Below are 23,127 nucleotides of genomic sequence, written 5' to 3' on the forward strand. Positions count from 1 at the left end.
ATGTTTCGGATCTTCCGAACTACACTCTTAGCTTTCGAACTTGAACAATGCCTCCGAACCTGTTTGGATCTTCCGATCTTAAGTTCAAATCTTCCAAACTCCTTGGTGGTTCCGAAGTAATAATTTCCCATTTCTGATACGATTAAACATCTGGATAATTAGGATTATAGTTCCTTAATAATTTTTACCATTTGATATCGTAAAATGGAGTGCGGGTTACTACAATATTGATTCAAATATTTCGATAAAAATATCAATAAAAACATGAAAAATTATGTAAACAAGAAAATTATCAACACATTTGACAACAAAACCCTAAAAAATTGGGACAAAAAGAAAGTATTAGAGATTTAAAAAATGGGGACCAAAATTATTCACCAAAACGCTAAAATTCTTAGTTACTTGCGAAAAATAACACATTTTTGATCGATTTCAAGAATGGAATACAGATAGGAGTGTTCAAAATTCGAATAAAACGAAAATCCAAATCGAAAATCCAAACCGAAAAAACCGAACCAAAAACCGGAATTTGAAATTCAGATATAAATGTTAAAAACAAAATTTATTTGGTTCGGTTTCGAATTATATATGTCAAATCCAAACTGACATAAAAAACCAAAATTTCATTTCATTAATAATTTATTTATATTATATATTTTATGAGATGATATTTATGAAAGAGTGGGTGCCCGGTGAGCCAACTTGTGGCTAAGGGCTTTGATGACTCTTTGTATAAACAATCTTTTGTTTAATATAATTTACACTTTTATTAATGGCAATGACTTTATCTTTCTTCATATTGTTATATTGAGATATACTATTGTTGTTTTGATAAAGACCTTGAATATACTATAGTGTATGTAAGATGTGGTAGAACATGGAGATGTCTATCATGAAACACATCTTATAGTCACTGTGTATTCTAAACTGTTCCTAGTCGATTGAGCCGTCCGATAATAAGGATAAGGATCGCTCGAGTTTGAGACTAGCATTTGTGATGCAGAGTACCACGTTTCATTGGTAAGGAACATAGAGATGTTCGAAGCATGCAAATGGATATTCATACGATGAATGATCGAACTACCCTATCCGGACTTTCCAAGTGGTTATCACTTATCGAGTGGATAAAGTCCGCGGTTTTGGTTGTACACCATTAGTCCTTACTACTTGAAACATCATTGAGACTCTATATGCTAGTACTGTGATTTGACTCGTTTACCGACTCTATTGGGGTCATCAGGTGTCGGGATTGGGTACAGTTACAACACATATAGGAGTCGATGCTTTGTTGTCAAGGATTCACCACATACTTGCGAGTGTGGATATCCTATGCGATCTGAGGAGATATTAGTGTGACGAATCTCTGGCCAGAGTACATGATGTGTTTTAAGAAATGGTTTCTTAGTAACACATGTGATGTCACTATTTGATCTTCAAGATGTATTGCATAGTTATCGAATCTCGAACGACTCTCGATATACCAATGGTTGTTGATTCGATCGGGATATATGGATGAAGGGACCGTACTGTACGCTAACCAAAATCTATTGGTTCTTGCAGGAACTATCAGTGATACCTAGGGAATCATGGGGCGATGTTGCTAGGCGCTCTTACCATGATTCGATGGGCAAGTCGGAAATTGTTGTTCCGAGTCACAAGGAGTTGTGATCCCACGGCTAGCTGTATCCCTGAACCATTGAGGGTCACACAGAGTAATGGATTTTTAATCCCCGTTGAGATAGTTAAATTTAAAGAGTTAAATTTAATGAACAAAGAAGTTGGACTTCTTAATTATGAGTAGAGGAGTAAGATTTCCTAAAATGACATAGGGATGGGCATTTTTGGAAATCACTGAATTCGGATTCAGAAAAATTTATCTTGACTTTAAAAGGTGCAGAAATGGTTTCTGTGCACATTGGTGAAATCGGTTTATCAATCGGAGTCACGATGAATTTTATATTAATTTCTGAACATGCGGGCTTTGCTTGTCGGGCTTGAACTTATGACTAATGGGCCCTAAGCTGTTAGTGGCCTACATTATAAATAAGTTATTGCAGTACAGAAATTACACACAACAGGTCACAAATTTTCGAAAACCTAGCTGATTTTCTCTCAAAGTGGCCGCCCCCCCTTCCTTCTCTGCTCGAAAATTCAGTCTGTGAATTTTGAATTGCAGTCTGGTTTAACGGATCAAATTCGTTAATCTCTTCGTAGAAACTTCTGATAGATTTTCTAGTGCAATCTATCAGAGGGATTAAATATCCGTTCGTGGACCTGATTGAAGAACAGTTCGTCCATCAGTTCCAGGGATATACAACAAGAGCAGAGCAATCTGTTGGTGTCCAAAATCTCGATTCGAGATTGAAGGTAAAAATTTATAATAGTTATTTAAATTTTTACACACACAATTTAATCGTAAAGTTTTGATACCCATTATGGAATCGTTCCATATAAAATTTTTAAACTTCCGCTGCACCGGGTATCAATTCTGATTGATCTGATTGCCGCGTTCTCCAACAGTGGTATCAGAGTCAGGTTGCTCAGATCAAGCGATTAAATTAATCAATTGTACAAAAAAATTTTAAGCCTCGGTTTTTGAAACAAAATAAATATTTTAAAAATAAAAAATATTTTTTTTTTTTCGGGCAAAAACCCGGGCAGCGATTTGTCGCAAAAACCCGGGCAGCGCACGGCGCTGCCCAGGGCGGCGCACGGCGCTGCGCAGGGCAGCGCACGGCGCTGCGCAGGGCAGCGCACGGCGCTGCCCGGCCCGAGCCCTAGGGGGCGCGGGCAGCCCGGGAATGTCCCGGGCGGCCCGCGGAAAAATTAATTTTTTAATTTTTAAATTAAATTTTAATATGTTAAAATTCTATTTTTGGTCCGATCGAAAATTGTTTTTGATTGGTCCACGAGGCGTCGGATCGAATTGTTCGAGTCCGAATATTTTAAAATTGATTTTTGGATAAATTTGAATTTTTGGAAAATTTAAATATTTTATCCGTTAAATTGAATTTTGAAATTAATTATTTTTGGTACAATTGATGATAAGATATGATCTTATGGATATATTGAGTAAAATATGATTTTATGTATAAAATTGGATTTTATAGATAAAATATGATTTTATTTGATAAAAAAATAAAATATGATTTTGTATGTAAAATAAGATTTTATATATGGAATATGATTTTATCCTTTTAAATTTAAATTGCCATTGCATGTTATCCAATAAATTAATTTTGAATTAAATGTTATTGGATAAGGATGATCGATTGCCATGACCAATTTTGTAGGTGTTTGTTAGGAATTTACATTTGTTTTTATTGTTGTTGGATTTATTAATGGGCCTGGTTTATGGCCCAATATGAATTGTCATATGTAATAAAAGTGGGCTTGGTTTATGGCCCGTTCCCACCCCTTAAAAATGTATCCCCTACTTGTCATTGTTATTTATTGTAAATACATTAGATTTAGTGGGAGATGAAGATTTGAAGACGGTGGTGGGCCCAGCAGACAATAAAGACAGAAGAAATGTAAATTGGAAGCTCAATGTAATAGGATTGCATTGCATACTGCATATTACCTAGGATTGGACTAAGACTCGTGATTGGCAACCACGGGTCGATTAGAAATGGAATCGATCATCCTATATAATATGTGATATTATAGTTGTATGCATGTTTTAGACATAATTGTGTGAATCCGGCAAGCATACAAAATTTAAAAATGATGAGACAAATTTTCAAAATTAAAAATCCCTCATTTTAAATATGATTTAAAATTGATATCAAGATAAATAAAGGAAATTTAAATTTGTTTAAATGTTCCTACCTTCCATCAACGATCAATGTATGAGATGCTACCCGCGGATACGGTCCGGCTCATATTATTGGGGGGGCCCGTTCGTCGGAAAGCTGTACATTGGATCGACACATGTTGTAAGTTGGGTGGAACTCCCATGGGATCGGCTCATATTATTGGGGGATCCACATGGCGACCGTCCATCACAACTTAATATTGATGGGTCATCTTGACATGTCACAATAAACGGCGTCATGTTATTGGGCCCTTATTGGACATGAGGTAAAAACGTGGAGGTTGCTTTGGAAGCAATTGGGATCTACCTTTTGAAAATTATGGTTGGCTGATATTATTCGGGACCATAGTTTGTCAATTGGACTCCATGTTCTCACTAAGGAAAACAGTTTCCCGTTTTCACTAGAGGGTAGTGAAATCGTTAAAATAGTGGGAGTGAGATTCATAAAATAAATTTCGCCTATTTTATGTCTTAGTAAATTGATTAAACAATCACTGATATTTGTCTGTTTCATCTCAGTAATCCACATGTTTCTATTCTCCAACAAAACAAACTTACTGGCGCAAACAATACAGAATGATTCCATAAGTTAAGATTATCCTAAGTTCGGAAAAGATTTTCTAAGTGTTAGAAAAGGCTTCTCCGAAAACAGCCCCGGCTGATGTAACTGCCAAAAGGTTGGCCGAACTAGAGAAATGGTTGGACCATGATCTCAAGGCCAAATGTTACATGCAAAATTGGACAAGTCTAAACAAGTTTGCCATCACTGCAAGAAACCCGGTCATTGGAAACGTAACTGCAAGGAATACCTAGAGCAGTTGCGAACTGCGAAGGGTATGTTCTATATTGAAATAAATGTTTCACTTAACAGTAATTCTTGGGTATTGGATACCGGATGTGGATCTCATATTTGCAATGAGTTGCAAATGATGACAAGAAGTCGCAGGCTTAGAATGGGTGAGACCCAGCTGAGGCTCGGAAATGGTTCCAGAGTTGAAGCTAAAGCTGTGGGAGATATTTATTTAATTTTGCAGAACGGTTTTAAGTTACTTTTGAGAGATGTTTTATTTGTTCCGGATTTGATTAAAAACATTATTTCTGTTTCTATGCTTGATAGAGATGGTTATTCTTGCAATTTTGTAAATGGGATTTGCAATATTTACAAGAATGAATGTTTGATTGGAAATGGACTACTTGAAAACGATCTATATAACTTAAAATTAAAAGACGTTCCAATAAATTATGTTGATAAACCGGCAACAACAAACAAAAGGAAAATCGATAGCCAAAACCCGGCAAACCTTTGGCACGCTAGGCTAGGTCATATTTCCTCAAGGAGGATGAACAAGCTAGTGGGAGAGGGCATGTTTGATATGTCTGATATTAACTCTCTACCTACTTGTGAATCCTGCCTAAAAGGAAAAATGACTAAATCTCCTTTTAAGGGGAAACCTGAGCGTAGTCAAAATCTGTTGGATTTGATCCATACAGATGTTTGTGGTCCATTTAGAGTTGGTACTCAATATGGCCACACATACTTCCTTACCTTTACTGATGATTATTCGAGGTATGGGTATTTATATTTAATGAAATATAAGTCTGAAGCATTTGAAAAGTTCAAAGAATTCAAGGCTGAAGTAGAAAACAAGCTAGGTAAAAGTATTAAAGCACTACGATCGGATCGAGGTGGAGAATACTTAAGTACCGAGTTTTTGGACTATCTAAAAGAGAATGGGATTCTTTCTCAGTGGACTCCTCCTATGACACCACAGCTTAATGGTGTATCGGAGCGTCATAATCGAACTTTGTTGGACATGGTTCGATCCATGATGAGCTTCACTGAGCTTCCACCTTCGTTTTGGGGCTATGCGCTTGAAACGGCGGTATTGTTGTTGAACAACGTCCACACTAAAGCAGTGGACAAAACACCATACGAGTTATGGAATGGCAAAGCTCCTAAGTATTCGTACTTGAGGATTTGGGGATGTCCTGCTTACGTGAAGCAGACAGTGGGAGATAAGTTGGATAGTCGATCCACCTTATGTTATTTTGTAGGGTATCCGAAGAATTCAATCGGATATTATTTCTACCATCCTGCTGAAACAAAGGTGTTTGTTTCAAGGAATGCCACCTTCTTGGAGAAGGAGTTCTTATCGGATAAGAAAGGCGAGATGATGGAACTCGAAGAAATTCGAGAAGAAACCGAAATACAAAATAACGATCCTACACCTCAGGAACCATTGATGGACACGCCTATACTTCGAAGATCCGAGAGGACTTCTAGACCTCCTATTCGATATGGTCTTCTTCTTGAAGGGGATCAAGATGAACCCGACGTTGGATGTGATCCAAGAAACTTCAAGGAAGCAATTTCTGATGCGGATTCAAATTTATGGCTTGAAGCTATGCAGTCGGAAATAGATTCGATGCATACAAACCAAGTTTGGTCTTTAGTAGATCCTCCCGATGGAATTGTTCCAATAGGGTGTAAATGGATCTACAAGAGAAAGCTTGGGCCTGATGGTAAGGTATTGACCTACAAGGCACGATTGGTGGCGAAAGGTTATACTCAAAGACAAGGAGTTGACTATGATGAAACCTTTTTACCAGTTGCAATGTTCAAGTCCATAAGAATCCTTATTGCCATAGCTGCTTGGTATGACTATGAGATATGGCAAATGGATGTGAAGACTGCTTTTCTTAATGGAGACATTAAGGAAAAAATCTATATGAAGCAGCCTGAGGGTACACATCCATGGGAAGCGAGCATAAGGTATGCAAGCTTCAGAGATCAATTTATGGTCTAAAACAAGCATCAAGAAGTTGGAACCATAAATTTGATGAAACAATAAAGGATTTTGGTTTCATCAAGAACCCGGAGGAACCATGCGTGTACAAGAAAGTAGTTAAGGATGCTGTGACATTCTTAGTACTTTATGTTGATGACATCCTACTCATTGGAAATGACGTAGGGATGTTGCAGTCAACAAAGATATGGTTATCAGGTAGATTCTCGATGAGGATTTGGGTGAGGCATCCTATATTCTAGGGATACAGATCTATAGAGATAAATCTAAGAGAATGATAGGACTCACTCAATCAACCTACATCGACACCATATTGAAACGGTTTTCAATGGATGGGTCCAAGAGAGGACATATACCCATGTGTCATGGAGTTTCTCTATCCAAGTCTATGTGTCCCAAGACTGATGAAGAGATAGAGAAAATGACACATGTACCATATGCGTCAGCCATTGGTAGTATCATGTATGGGATGATATCTACCAGACCGGATGTAGCATTTGCTCTGAGTGTCACGAGCAGATATCAAGCTAATCCCGGTCAAATGCATTGGAAAGCCGTGAAGGACATTCTTAAGTACTTACGAAGGACTAAGAATATGTTCATGGTATATGGAGGAAGAGAACTAAAATTGGAAGGCTATACCGACTCTAGCTTCCAAAGTGACGTGGATGACTCGAAGTCAACCTCTGGATTTGTGTTCATGCTCAATGGCGGTGCTGTCTCTTAGAAGAGTTCCAAGCAGGACACCACAGCGGATTCCACCACTGAGGCAGAATACATTGCAGCATCAGCTGCTGCTAAAGAGGCCGTTTGGATGAGGAATTTCGTCCAAGAGTTGGGCGTCATTCCTGAAGTTGTTGGTCCAGTCCCGGTGTACTGTGACAACACGGGTGCCGTTGCTCAGGCAAAGGAACCAAGGTCTCATCAAAGATCCAAACACGTACTGAGGAAATACCACATCATCCGGGAGATTGTGGAAAGAGGAGACATCACTGTCGAAAGAGTGGCCTCTGCAGACAATATCGCTGATCCACTTACTAAGCCCTTGCCAGGACCATTATTTGACAAACATCGCGAAGAAATGGGTCTACGTAGTATGACTAGTTGGCTTTAGGGCAAGTGGGAGATTGAAAGAGTGGGTGCCCGGTGAGCCAACTTGTGGCTAAGGGCTTTGATGACTCTTTGTATAAACAATCTTTTGTTTAATATAATTTACAATTTTATTAATGGCAATGACTTTATTTTTCTTCATATTTTTATATTGAGATATACTATTGTTGTTTTGATAAAGACCTTGAATATACTATAGTGTATGTAAGATGTGGTAGAACATGGAGATGTCTATCATGAAACACATCTTATAGTCACTGTGTATTCTAAACTGTTCTTAGTCGATTGAGCCGTCCGATAATAAGGATAAGGATCGCTCGAGTTTGAGACTAGCATTTGTGATGCAGAGTACCACGTTTCATTGGTAAGGAACATAGAGATGTTCGAAGCATGCAAATGGATATTCATACGATGAATGATCGAACTACCCTATCCGGAATTTCCAAGTGGTTATCACTTATCGAGTGGATAAAATCCGCGGTTTTGGTTGTACACCATTAGTCCTTACTACTTGAAACATCATTGAGACTCTATATGCTAGTACTGTGCTTTGACTCGTTTACCGACTCTATTGGGGTCATCAGGTGTCGGGATTGGGTACAGTTACAACACATATAGGAGTCGATGCTTTGTTGTCAAGGATTCACCACATACTTGCGAGTGTGGATATCCTATGCGATCTGAGGAGATATTAGTGTGACGAATCTCTGGCCAGAGTACATGATGTGTTTTAAGAAATGGTTTCTTAGTAACACATGCGATGCCACTATTTGATCTTCAAGATCTATTGCATAGTTATCGAATCTCGAACGACTCTCGATATACCAATGGTTGTTGATTCGATCGGGATATATGGATGAAGGGACCGTACTGTACGCTAACATAAATCTATTGGTTCTTGCAGGCACTATCAGTGATACCTAGGGAATCATGGGCCGATGTTGCTAGGCGCTCTTACCATGATTCGATGGGAAAGTCGGAAATTGTTGTTCCGAGTCACAAGGAGTTGTGAGCCCACGGCTAGCTGTATCCCTGAACCATTGAGGGTCACACAGAGTAATGGATTTTTAATCCCCGTTGAGATAGTTAAATTTAAAGAGTTAAATTTAATGAACAAAGAAGTTGGACTTCTTAATTATGAGTAGAGGAGTAAGATTTCCTAAAATGACATAGGGATGGGCATTTTTGGAAATCACTGAATTCGGATTCAGAAAAATTTATCTTGACTTTAAAAGGTGCAGAAATGGTTTCTGTGCACATTGGTGAAATCGGTTTATCAATCGGAGTCACGATGAATTTTATATTAATTTCTGAACATGCGGGTTTTACTTGTCGGGCTTGAACTTATGACTAATGGGCCCTAAGCTGTTAGTGGCCTACATTATAAATAAGGTATTGCAGTACAGAAATTACACACAACAGGTCACAAATTTTCGAAAACCTAGCTGATTTTCTCTCAAAGTGGCCGCCCCCCCTTCCCTCTCTGCTCGAAAATCCAATCTGTGAATTTTGAATTGCAGTCTGGTTTAACGGATCAAATTCGTTAATCTCTTCGTAGAAATTTCTGATAGATTTTCTAGTGCAATCTATCAGAGGGATTAAATATCCGTTCGTGGACCTGATTGAAGAACAGTTCGTCCATCAGTTCCAGGGATATACAACAAGAGCAGAGCAATCTGTTGGTGTCCAAAATCTCGATTCGAGATTGAAGGTAAAAATTTATAATAGTTATTTAAATTTTTACACACACAATTTAATCGTAAAGTTTTGATACCCATTATGGAATCGTTCCATATAAAATTTTTAAACTTCCGCTGCACCGGGTATCAATTCTGATTGATCTGATCGCCGCGTTCTCCAAAAATTTAGTGAATAAAGAATAATTTTTAATAATTTGTAGTTGAATGTTGTTTATTTAAGTCATTTAGACTTTGAATTTAAAGGTTTTACAAAGAAATCATGTAAAAAGATAACATATTATATTTTAAAATATATTTATAATATTAATTAAAATTAGTATCAAAACCAAATTTATCGACCGAAATAACCAAACCTTTTTAGTAGAAAACCTAGCCGGACCGAAGAAAAATGGTTTGGATATCGGATTATATATTTCTAAAATTAAAAACCGAAAAAACCGAAATAAAAAACTGTAAACCGAACTGAACTGGCCGATGAACACCCCTAAATACAGATTTAACTTTTTTCGATTTCTTCTCCTTCCTCACTTTAGCATCGCCTACAACCGACGTCTCTTTCGAATGTTTGCTTCACCTCATCATCGGTGTCATCGTATGGACTAGCAACCTTCTCGTTGGAAATTACTGCTTTCTTTCATCAAAGAAGAATCGATTGAGCGAGGGAGGGAAAATAACGTCTTCAGATTATTTCTCCTCAATATTAATTATTTCAAAAATTAAAAAAGGGTATTATGGGGTTTCAAAAGAAATTGAGGGTAGTTTAGTCTTTGGTTCTCAATTAAGGAGTTCAAACATAGAACATGCTTTTTTCAGGGAGTGGAAACACATAAACTCTGAACCAGATACTGAGGTACAACTTTGGTTTGCTATCGAGGATTTACAGCCAATTTTCCCATAAATTTTCCTTAAAAAAGGTGTGATTAGCAAAATATAGAGAATAAATAACATTAACTAACAAGATATTTTGTTTAATGAGCTTATAAGATGTTTAGTTAAATTTATATGATCTACAAAATATTTGGTAATTTTTTTAAAAAATAACCGTACCATTTTTTTTTTGTGGAAATATAACTTTATCATTTCAAAATAAGGTACTAGGGCTACGTTTACTTGCTTTGATAAATAAGGGATAACATAATTAATACTGACTAATCTTATTTTTAGTTGCAAAATTGAAAATCATTAAAAATCCTTTAGCCCGTTAATAATGGGATTTACAAATGATTCTTAATCTTAAATTTTAGAATGGATTATGTAAGGGAAATTTTGTTGCACATAAACAGTTTTAGGTGTTGTCAAAAGATGTTGATAGCACTTTCAATAACACCTTGAGTAATATGCAGCGAAAAATAATAAAAGCCTGAATAAAATAAACTTGAAACCAAATAAATATACTCAGATATTTAAGCAAGAGTATAAAATACTCTTGCAGCGCCTCAGGGCAAAACTTTCACTAGAAAATAATCAAAGAGTTTTACAAATCCCAAAACTAGTGATTATTGTAGAAATCAATTTGCTCAATCATATGAGAAAATAAACAAATAAAAACAACTCCTAAAAATTCTATATGTAATAGAATAAAGAAAACGAAATAAGGAGAAAAATTCTTATGCCAAAAACTCGATGAAACGACACTCTTCGATCTTTGATCTTCGAGTGATCTTAAATTCTTCAAGGCAACAACTGATCACGGCCGATAAATTGAGCTTTTATAAAACCTACAGAACTCTATCTAGTTGTACGTATATGAAGCTCTCTAAAATCTCACGGTCTCTCTCTCTATTCTTTATGCGCGTCCATCTCCTTAAATAAACAAGAATCTTTCTTCAATATGTTTCCTTGTAGCCGTAGGATTCTTGATTCATATTGATCTCTATTCTTTTTTTATCAAATCAAATCAACAAAATAAAAATCAATTAGATATGAGATAATTAAATAGCACAATATCTCAAATCTACTATTTAAGGAAATATTAAAGTTTATCACAAAGTTACTTCATGTCCAAGATAGGCACAAGACTTTAAATAAAATATTTTTAGGCTTAAGGAATTTTAGGAATAAAATATTCCTCTCAATCTTCCCCTTTTTGCCTTTCTGGAGAAAACACATTTAAATTCAAAACAAAATAACTCAACTCCCCCTTAATCAAAACTCCCCCTGAATGTAAGAACAAATTCTTCCCCTAATTATAAGCAGAGGTGTTGTCACAGGATGTTGGCAACATCTGGCTATAACACTCCAGACCAATAAGGATATTTAAACGAAGAAACAAATCACACATCAGAGCATAAACAAGGAAAAACAGTTTTTATTAGGAGCAAAATAAAAACTTATCAACAAAAATAAAAACTTAAAATAGAAACCAATAAAATAAACAACTAAAACTGATTGCTCTCAGACGAGCCACCCTCAGTTTCTTCTTCTTCTTTATCTCCTTCTCAAAATTCACCACTTGCTTCTCTCCCTTTTTTTCCAGAAGAGGGACCTACGCCAAGAAGATTTTGGTAGTGAACTTTCAAAGCCTCATAGTAGGCAATATCTGCTTTGGCTTGATGTATCTTCTTTTCAGCATGCAGTAGTTGAGCTTCAATGAAAAAAATATCCACGGATTGAAGAGCAGATGGTGGAACAAATATGGCAGTGGCAGAGGAGGTGTTGGAAACATCTGCCACAACATCTTTGGCAGCACCTGTTTCTGACCAAGGAAGATCCAACTTCCTATTTCCTTTAAGTAGTGCAGGTGCAATCTTCAACACTTCTCCAAGCTCAGTGAGTACCTCATCATCATCCTTTTCGATCTCTTGAGACAGCAGCATAGAATGGATCAAGGATGGATATGGCAGCTTCAATGTAGGTTGAGCAAAATCCGCAAAGACCATGACTGTGTCAAATACCAGTCGGCCATAGTTAAAACCGACTCCAGTTCCAATAGCATATAAGACTGGAGCTTGATGCTTGGTGACAACTGTAGAATTTCCAAAAGGATTCCAAGTTTTCACCGTCTTATGCAAAACAAAGTAAAGAGAAGTGAGTTTGGCAGCAGATAGCTTTTGTGGATGAGCTGGGAAGCTTGTAACAAGTCCACCAATGATGAAAGAGGTCATCACATCCAGATTAGGTAGAGCAGCATCATCATTTGAAGTTGTCTGCAGAAAACCATTGATAACAGTTGGACTAAATTGAAAAATCTGACCTCTCACATATACCTTTCCATATTTGACATATCTGGGATCCTTCACGGCTTCAGTCAGGTTGCAGTAAAATTCTCGAACAATTTCCCTGCAGTACGGACCAGCGGTGGTAATGGTGAAAAGCATGTTTCTTACCTCAAAAACTTTGACCATGTTCTGAGCTCCATAGCTCTCCAAGTCAATGTTGTGCTCTTCCAGAAACTTGCGATCAACGTACTTATCCCAGTCATCATCAATCTCCTTGGAATAAAAAGCAGAGGAGTAAGAAGAGTTTACCCGATAGTTTTCACCCAAGGTGTCGGCAACACCTTCCTCAACACCCTCATTATCATCTTCAAAGTCATCAGATTCTGACTCTTCTTCCAAATATTTTTCAGCATCTGAGTCTTCACTCAAATTAGTGCTGGAACTATCATAGGAGTGGGGAGAGTTATCAGAAAACTCTTCCAGCATCTCTTCATCGGGTTCATTATCGGATTCATGAGCAGGAGAAGAAGCAGCAACTGTAGGCTTCTTGCTTTTGGAAGTCTTCATTCCAGCCATGAATTTGGCAATAGATGCTTCCTCAACATCAGAAAATGCAAGAGGAGCAGCAGCGGATGTCTCCTCCACAACAGGAACAGATGCCGAAGCATCTTTCTCATCAACAAAAAAAGATGGAGATTCTAAATCAGTTGAATCATCACCATCATTAGACGAGTCACCTGCTGATTTTCTTTTAGCAGCAAAAGGAACTGGAATGACATCCCCAGTAGGTTCCATCGCAGTAGCTTTTACCATTTTTTGATGTACCAGGTTATAATCCTCATCAAAGCATGCATCACCAGATGAGTAATATGTGTCCACCAGAGAAGGTCTCGAAGGTTGACCCTTTCCACAGAATCTTTTAGAGGCGGTGTAGTATGGATTGTATCCGGCATGTCTCTTGGATCGGCGTGTCAAGGGTTTCGTGGGAAACACCTTGTTTAGTATGGACATGTCGGGCATATTTTCCACATCAATTTCATTACCAGGCTCTCCTGGAGAAATAAAATCCAAGGGCACCGGTTCCTTAGCAATTGGAACTAAGGCTTGCTCAATTTCAGGGTGTGGTGACGTGGGTGTTGGCACATCCTCCGCAACATCCTTATACCCCATCTCAGTATGAATGTCATGAGAATCAAAACCATTTCCTGCCATTTAAGATTTGCGAGAATGAATAATACGGAGATAATTTTAGGACAATATGAAATCAGGGGTGATGAGTGAGTAGAGAAAACACGAAGGCTCAAGCAAGGAAATAATGTATTTCCAAAATCAGATAAACACTCAATTATAATAATCAAACAATCCTTCTCTCACTCGGATTTACAGCCCCTAACTGTAACAAAATCCTCCCGACGGTAATAAACCCAAACGGTAACAAATCCGAATTAAATTAGGAAATAAATTTTTCAATATTTTGCAATAATATAGGCCCAAATATTTCACCAAATATTTCCATAATAACTCCTCATCAAATTTTAACACCACTGAAACAAAATTAATCACATTCAAATTCAAAAATTCACTGGATAGGGCAAAAATTTAAAATTTTGTTCGATCAGAATTTCTAACCTTTCAGCCAAAAGTATTCACAAATAAAAATATTCATGTCCTAAATATGTCTAAAACAAAGTGTGCCATAAAAATAAAATGCGATCACATGCAAAGGTATATGTTGACAAGTGAGGTGTTTTTCATGATTTTGGCAACATCTCCCAGTAATACTTCAGGATTCTAAAAGATTTTACTATCCAATTCATTTTTTTTCAGAAGTGGTAGCCTGTACACCAAAGTAACGATCTTCAACGGACCTCTTTAGGTAGTTTTTTTCATTTTCTTATGATTTTTCAATCAAATTTGATGATTGAATTGATTATTGTTAACCTTTTTGCTAATTTGAGTTTTTGAATTTACGAAATCACTTTACACTTGGGATAAGATCATGGAATACACGACCATCCCTCAACTACTCCGTGATTTAGTCAGAACTCTTCTTCAATTAAATCTCATTAAACTGTAAAACATTTTGCAAAGAATCCTGAGTGAAAACTAGTCAATGGTTACAAAGTATCAAACACTTCACAAAATAAATTGAATGCATGAATGCAATATTCCTAAATCCTAAAAATGCACATGCATGAAAAGGTGTTGTCGCAGGGTGTTGGCAACACTCCAAACAACATTTCAATTCTGTCTATAATGCACACATGCTGAGAGACTTTCTTAGATTGGAAAACCTCTCAAAATTCAAAGCTTTTGTGAATATATCAGCTAATTGGTTATTGGTTTCAACAAACTCAATAATGATCATGACTTTCTTGACCAAATCTCGAATGAAGTGATGTCTAACGTCAAAGTGTTTGGTTCGAGAGTGTTGTACTGGATTTTTGGATATATCAATGACACTAGAATTATCACAGTACACAATAGGAGTATCACTCTTAATTCCATAATCATTCAGCATTTGATTCATCCATAGGAGTTGTGAGAAACAACTACCTACAACCGCATACTCAGACTCGGCAGTAGAAAGTGAGACACAATTTTGTTTCTTACTATACCATGACACTAAGTTATTTCCTAAGTAGAAACATCCTCCCGAAGTGCTCTTTTTTCATCTAAATCCCCAGCCCAATCAGCATCACTAAACCCTACCAAATTCGAATTGGTTTGTACCACAAACCCAAATTTAAAGTACCCGCCACATATTTCAATATACGTTTCATGGCCTTTAAGTGAGTAACTTTCGGGTTAGACTGGTATCTAGCACACAAACAAAAACTATACATGATATCAGGTCTTGTAGCACTCAAATACAAAAGACTACCAATCATGCTTCTGTAGAGGGTGTTGTCAACACCTCCGACAACATCCTCTCTAGACAATTTTTCATTAGATCTCATATGTGTAATCATGTGTTTAGTGTTGTCATTTAGAAACTTTTTCACCAAATTTTTATCATACTTACTCTGACATAAGAATATATCATCATGAATTTTTTTAACTTGCAATCCCAAGAAATAAGTTAACTCACCAACCATGCTAATCTCAAATGTAGAAGACATGCACTTCACAAAATCATAAACAAGTTTATCATTTGAAGCACAAAAGATTATATCATCTACATAAACTTGGAAAATTAAAATATTACCTTGAGACTTTTGCACAAATAAATTCTTATCAACTTCACCTCTTTTGAAACCAAGATTGAGCAAGTATTCGGTCAATCTTCCATATCATGCACGTGGTGCTTGCTTCAATCCATACAATGCCTTTTTCAACTTATAAACATAATCAGGATGATTTGAATCTTCAAACTCTTTAGGTTGTTTTACATAGACTTCTTCATTCAAAATCCCATTCAAAAATGCAGTTTTTACATCCATTTGAAAAAGTTTCATACCCATATTACATGAAATAGCAAGCAAAATTTGAACTGACTCAATACGGGCTACAAAAGCAAAGGTTTCATCAAAATCCACCCCCTCAACCTGTGTATACCCTTGAGATACCAACCTAACTTTATTTCTTATGATGTTTCCTGGCTCATCAGTTTTATTTTTGAAAATCCATTTAGTTCTTATAACATTACCATGATCTGGACACGGTACCAAGTACCAAGCATCATTCCTAACAAATTATTCTAACTCTTCATGCATAGCATTGACCCAAAATTCATCTTTTAAAGCTTCTTTAACCTTTTTGGGTTCAATGTTTGACAGAAAGCAAGAAAATCTTACCTGAGAATACGTAGAGCTCATGCACATCAAACCTGCCATCTTTCGATAATCAACCTTCTCTTTCTTTCGAGTTTGCATGTCTCCATGTACATCTCCAATGACTTGTGAGGTTGGATGGTTCTTCAGAATTTTTCTTGGAATATTCTTTCCAGCTTAATTTACCTCAATGTCCTTGTCATTATTCTCATCAGTAAGCTGTTCAACTTTTGTTTCTGGAATTTCTACAAAAGGTGTTATCGGAGGTGTTGTAACACCTTGGATAACATCTGAATTTCCAGAATTTTCCAGTAGATCATCTGCTTCATACTCAGCTTTTTTCTTCTTTAGATCTTTAAAATCATCAAATACAACATTAATAGACTCAAAAATAGTCTTAGTTCTCAAGTTAAACATCCTATAGGCTCGGCTATTTGATGAATATCCTAAGAACACATATTTATCACTTTTTTCATCAAACTTAGCACGATGATCTCTATCATTCAAAATGTAACATACACATCCAAAAACATGAAAATACTTATGGTTTGGCCTCTTTCCCATGAGAATTTTATATGATGTCATAGTAGTACCATTCCTCAAATAAACTCTATTTGAAATATGGCATGCAGTATTCAAGGCTTCAGCCCAAAAACGTTTTGAAATATTTTTCGAACTTAACATCACTCTTGTCATCTCTTGCAAAGTTCTATTTTTCCTTTCAGCAATTTCATTTTGTTGTGGGGTTTTAGGAGCAGAAAATTCATATGAAATATCTTTCTTATCACGCAAAATTGCAAAAGAAGAGTTTTTTAACTCCTTACCATGATCAGTGCGAATTCTGATTACCTTCAGATTGTGTAGATTCATAATCTTAGTGAGAAATTTCTTGAAGGCATCATATGTGTCTGATTTTTCTCTCAAAAAATTCACCCATGTATATCGTTAAAAATCATCAACACAAACAAAAGAGTATATCTTACCACCAAAGATTTCAATATCCATTGGACCCATTAAGTCCATATGAATAAGCTCAAGACAGCGTGTTGTCACAGATGTTGGCAACACCCGATGTGACACCTTAGTCTGCTTCCCTTTTTTACATGCTTCACACACAAATGGAACACCAGATTTCAAGTTAGGCATACCTCTAACAACATCAAGCTTACTCAAATTCTTTAAGGTCTTGAAATTGGCATGACCCAATTTTTGATGTCATAGGTTAAATTCTGTCACTTTTGTGTGCCTACAAGCCATCTCTTCTCCAAGTTGATAGCAATTATCGGATGGCCTAGTACCTGTCATGACACACAAATTAGAACTATCAAAAACTTTGCATAATTTCTTATCAAATTTCACATGCAAATTATCATCACAAAGTTGGCTTATGCTTATTAGATTTACAGTTAATCCTTCAACATGAAGCACATTGCGAAGCTTGGCAAACCAGCAACATTCAGTATGCCTTTTCCAACAATGTTTCCCTTTGAACCTCCTCCATAGGTTACTTTACCACTTTTTTGTTCAACATAATCAGTGAGAAACTTCTTGGAACCTGTCATATGGCATGAACTACAGCTATCAAAGCACCAAGCACCTGAAACATTAGTTCTCAAAGCAGTATTAATCATACAACAGTGAATATCAGCTTTTGGTACCCAAACCTTTCTCACAGTAGATCTGTTTCTGGAGATTTTGTGGGAGGTTGTTGGCAACATCTTAGACAACACCTTCGATGCAGATCTCTGTCTGTAATCTTCCTGTAGCTTAAAACAATATGGTTTGATATGACCAGGTCTATGACAGTAGTGACAAATATACTTACATTTCCTTCTAAACTTTACAGGAACAATAGGCAGTGGCTTTGGTTTTGGAGGATCAGTTGGTGTGGCCTTTTTGGTTGAGCTTTCTGTACAGATGTTTTCCTTGACAAACACAGGGCCTTTTGAACATTCACCAATCTCAAATTTGCTGTTTTCAAAACCTAAACCAGCCGCACCATCTCTTCCCTTCATGAGTAGAGAATCAAGCTTTGTAGTGCTTGAATTAAACTTGTCCAAATTAGCTTTAGCTTTTCCGAGCTCTTCCTTCAATTGACACAATTCCAGATCCTTATTACTCAGCACAACTTCAAGTCTTCACACAACAGCCTTCAAACCTGTATTTTCTTTTGAAAGAATATTGTTCAACTTATTTTTGCAATCCAATCAGCATAAAGCTCTTCATACATCATCCGAGCTTCTTCTATAGACAATGTTTTATCACCTGCATCAGACATACAAACTTTATCAGTTGTAGATGAATTAAAATAAACTGATCTTTGGGAGATGTTTCGGCCAGGTGTGGCAACACCTGCGACAACACCTAATGGATTGACTTGAAACTTATTTTTGCTTTTTAGTAGAGCAGATAAAGCATTATGGCTTTCTTCATCTTCCCGTTCTTCATTTTTTTCAGACTCTTCATCACTCAGATAAGTGTTCATTCCTTTCCTAAGCGTGTTAGCACACTCATTGGCATAATGTCCAAAACCATGACATGCATGGCACTGAAAAGTGTCTAACTTCTTTGAAACAACCTTTTTCTTCCCTTCCAACAATAGTCTAGGCTTCGGAGTATCAGTAGGCTTCCTTGGTGACTGTTCTGGTCCAGTAATCCTCAACGGCTTATTAGAAAACATTTGGAGCCTTAAGCTTTTGATCCTATTTCTTAGCCTCCTTCATTCTTTTCAAATATTCATTTAATTTCTTGGTCATCAGTGAAATCGTTTCCTCTTCAAGATCAGATTGAAGAACATTTTGACGAAATTGAACATACTCCTTATACGATTCATCAGAAGTTTGCAAGGCAATTGATTTTCCTTTATCTTTCTTCTGTGTAGTGTTATTCATCTCAAATACTTGAAGGATGCTCATCAATTCTGTCAACTTCATCTTCGAGGTATCCTTGACTTCTTCAAGAGCCCAAATCTTACCATTGAACCTTTCCGGCAGTGACCTAAGCACTTTGTTCACAAGTATTTCATTGGCAATCGGTTCTCCAAGTGTGAATGCTTCAGTAACCAGGTCTCAAAGACGTTTATCATATTCAGAAATAGTTTCATCTTCACTTATACGAAGATTCTCGAACTTTGAATTGAGTAGCCTCTTTCTTGTTCTCTTGACACTTTTCGACCCTTCAAAGTGCTCTTGTAGGGTATCCCATGCATCTTTAGCAGTGACACAATCAGCAATAAGGCTGAACATCCTCACGTCCACGCTGGAATATATGGCGTTGATTGCTTTAGCATTAAAGCTTGAAATTTGTGCTTCGTAGGTTGTCCATACGGCTTCTGGCTTAAAGATGTAAATACCATCTTTATCCACGGTCTTTGGAGCAGTCCAACCGGTAACAATACTCTGCCATGCACGTTCATCCATAGCTTTGATTATATAGCGCATCCTTGTCTTTCACAAGGCATAATTCGTGTCATCAAGAACCGGAGATTTCAAAAACAAATTTGCAGTAGCAGATGAGTCCATCTTATTCCCTGTAATAAAATAATAGTGTATCAAGAATATGACTCTGATGCCACTTGTAAGGGAAAGTTGGTTGCACATAAACAGTTTTAGGTGTTTTCACAAGATGTTGCCAGCACCTTCAATAACACCTTGAGTAATATGCAGCAAAAAATAATAAAAGCGTGAATAAAGTAAACTTGCAACCAAATAAATAAACTCAGATATGTAAGAAAGATTATAAAATACTCTTGAAGCGCCTCAAGGCAAAACTTTCACTAGAAAATAATCAAAGAGTTTTACAAACCCTAAAACTAGTGATTATTGTAAAAATCAATTTTTTAAATCATACGAGAAAATAAACAAATAAAAACAACTCCTAAAAATTTTATATGCAATAGAATAAAGAAAACGAAATAAGAAGAAAAATTCTTGATTCCAAAAACTCGATGAAACGACACTCTTCGATCTTTAATATTCGAGTGATCTTCAATTCTTCAAGGCAACAACTGATCACGACCGATAAATTGAGATTTTATAAAACCTTCAGAACTCTCTCTAGTTGTACGTATATGAAGCTCTCTAAAATCTCACGCTCTCTCTCTATTCTTTATGCGCGTCCATCTCCTTAAATAAACAAGAATCCTTCTTCAATATGTTTCCTTGTAGCCATATGATTCTTGATTCATATTGATCTCTATTACTTTTTTATCAAATCAAATCTACAAAATAAAAATAATTAGATATGAGATAATTAAATAGCATAATATCTCAAATCTACTATTTAAGAAAATATTAAAGTTTATCACAAAGTTACTTCATGTCCAAGAAAGACAAAAGATTTTAAATAAAATATTTTTAGACTTAAGGAATTTGAGGAATAAAATGTTCCTTTCAGATTATATCAAATTATATTAATAATCACATTTTAATTTATTCTTGCACAATCTCATCTATCAAAATAAACGCAGTCTAAGTATTTTATTTGCAGTTTAAAGAAACATTGGGTAGCCATGATTATTTTTTTTGACGGTAATAGCCATGATTAATTTTAATATAACCAAAACATCCCCATAAATTAACAGTTTAACACAAAATTAATATTATTTTCAAAATTTATTTATCTTATTTCAACCAACATCATAGCTTATAAAATATTATAAGTCACTCAAACAATTAAGTAATAATTATATTTTTTTGTATTATAATTTGCATTTTTTCCTTTTTATTTATGTTAATAGTGAATTAATATTTTTAATCACTTTCCTCCAATTTTTTGCTAAATTACTTTTGAATCGAATTTTTAGTCATATAACTTGCATGTATTTTTGTATATTTTTTTGATCGGAATCTACTGTGATCAAATTATAAAATCAAAAAATATAATTTTTTCAAACAATTAATTATATATTTACATCTGACCGACGATAACCAAACTCGTAAAACCAAAAGATTTTACATCCAACTAATACCTAACTCCTAACCAAAAGAATTAATCGATTCGGGTTGACCCGCAAATCCAATCGAAGCCCGACAACGACCGCCGCCAAGAACATTAAAACTACCCAAGAAGTCAACAACGTAGATTAACTCCACAACCCTCTCCACTATCTATCTATCGTCAAGATTCGGCCAATTCCACACAATACCATCCCTAAATGATCTTCTTCTTTCACACCTAACCTCTCATGGCGTTTCACCTCAGAAAATTGCTGGATGAATCCGAATTTTCTGAAGCTGTAGCCCAATTCTGCGAGTCATCCTGTGCTGCCACGCCAATTGGATTATGCCCACCCAAATGTTTAGATTTATGCATCACCAATTGTATCGATGCAAAATATCCATTCCCACCTCCGCCGCCGCCGCCTGAGATCTCCGGTGGTTATAGTAGCCCGGGCCATACCTCCAGGCTCTCTCTTTTTCTCGTCATCGCCTTGGCCATCTTGGTCACCTGTTTCTTTCTATTTTCTTGCTACACCATCTACAAGTTCTTTAATCTGAACTGGAACAGCGTGAGTAGAAGGAGACGGGAACTACGGCGGCGTGGGGGAGAAGAGTTGGGCCCGAATGATTTTCTCGACGCGGAACAAGGGCCCGTGGTCGATCACTATTTGTGGTATATCAGAACCGTGGGTCTCGAGCCATCTGTAATCAGCAAAATCGCGATTGTCAAGTACAAGAAAGGGGATGGCCTTGTTGAAAGCACGGATTGCGCTGTTTGTTTGAACGAGTTTCAAGAAGATGAGACTCTCAGATTGTTGCCCAAGTGTAGTCATGCTTTTCATCTTCCTTGTATTGATACTTGGCTGAGTTCACACACTAATTGCCCCGTTTGCCGGGCCGGAATTGTGAACAACACAGCCGTAATACCATCAGAGGAGCTTGTTGTTCAGAATTCCGTCTTGGCGGAGGGAACCAGCCGGGAAGTCGGAAGGGGATCAGAGGAGGATCAAGCTTCTGAGTTGCGGATAGGGATTGGGGACGAGAACGAATTGGGGGACGTGATTGGATTGAAGTTGGATGATGCCAATGGTGGATTGGGTGAGATTCAACCAAGAAGAATGTCAGTTTCGATGGATTCGTTATCAGCATCGATGATCAGTGATGCGATCTCCAATGCCTTTCCGGGGCAATCTAACAGAGATTCTGTCGAAACGAAGGAATCCGATGTCGGGATGGTCGCGGGAAGAGAAGGATCCAATGAGGGATTGCTGACAGGCTCTTCTTCTATAACAAGATCAATTTCATGTAATGCGAGATTATTTCTGTCAAGATACGCCTGCGGAACCCCGGATTCGGTCATTCGTCGATGAATTTTCGCGTTGGATTTAATCAAGAGTTTTTTTTTTTTTTTTTCCATACGATAATTGTTATAACATGTATAGAAATTGGGATGACGGATCAAAGGATAGGCCTCCCAAAAATTTGATTATTGTCAAGTGTGTATGATAATTGATAAAAATGATAATCACAAAGTAAATTGAATTGAAAATCTTTGGATTAATTTCATCTTCTAAGCAATATAAATTTGTTTTCCCCCACTATTTGTCTCCATTTGTTTATTTCTTCCTTATTTGGGTGTTCGTTTTCTTTTCTTTCCCACAAAAAAGTACACCATTGGGCGTTGGGCGTGCTATCATCGAAAACAATTGTTGGATTGGTGTTTTCAAATCTGCCTATTAATCGAACTATTGAGAGTTATTGGGTTGGACCGTTTGCTTATCTCAGTTTTGGCCAAGAAGGGGATTGGTTAAGTGGGCCTAAA

At 36.7% G+C, this 23,127-nt stretch overlaps 1 protein-coding gene across 1 annotated transcript; it reads left to right on the forward strand.

Moving 5' to 3' along the window:
- Window positions 1-21,470: 21,470 nt before the first annotated feature.
- LOC140866475 (putative RING-H2 finger protein ATL53) lies at window positions 21,471-22,856 on the forward strand. The gene has a single exon (XM_073271469.1). It carries the CDS (start codon window positions 21,551-21,553, stop codon window positions 22,673-22,675), a length of 1,125 nt encoding a protein of 374 aa, XP_073127570.1. The 5' UTR covers window positions 21,471-21,550; the 3' UTR covers window positions 22,676-22,856.
- Window positions 22,857-23,127: the final 271 nt, after the last annotated feature.

The sequence above is a fragment of the Henckelia pumila genome, chromosome 4, assembly GCF_033568475.1.
Source record: "Henckelia pumila isolate YLH828 chromosome 4, ASM3356847v2, whole genome shotgun sequence".
Taxonomy (NCBI): domain Eukaryota; kingdom Viridiplantae; phylum Streptophyta; class Magnoliopsida; order Lamiales; family Gesneriaceae; genus Henckelia; species Henckelia pumila.

What these genes read in the sequence shown, in the direction of transcription:
- LOC140866475 (XM_073271469.1), top strand. Translation starts at nt 21,551, where the DNA reads ATGGCGTTTCACCTCAGAAAATTGCTGGATGAATCCGAATTTTCTGAA.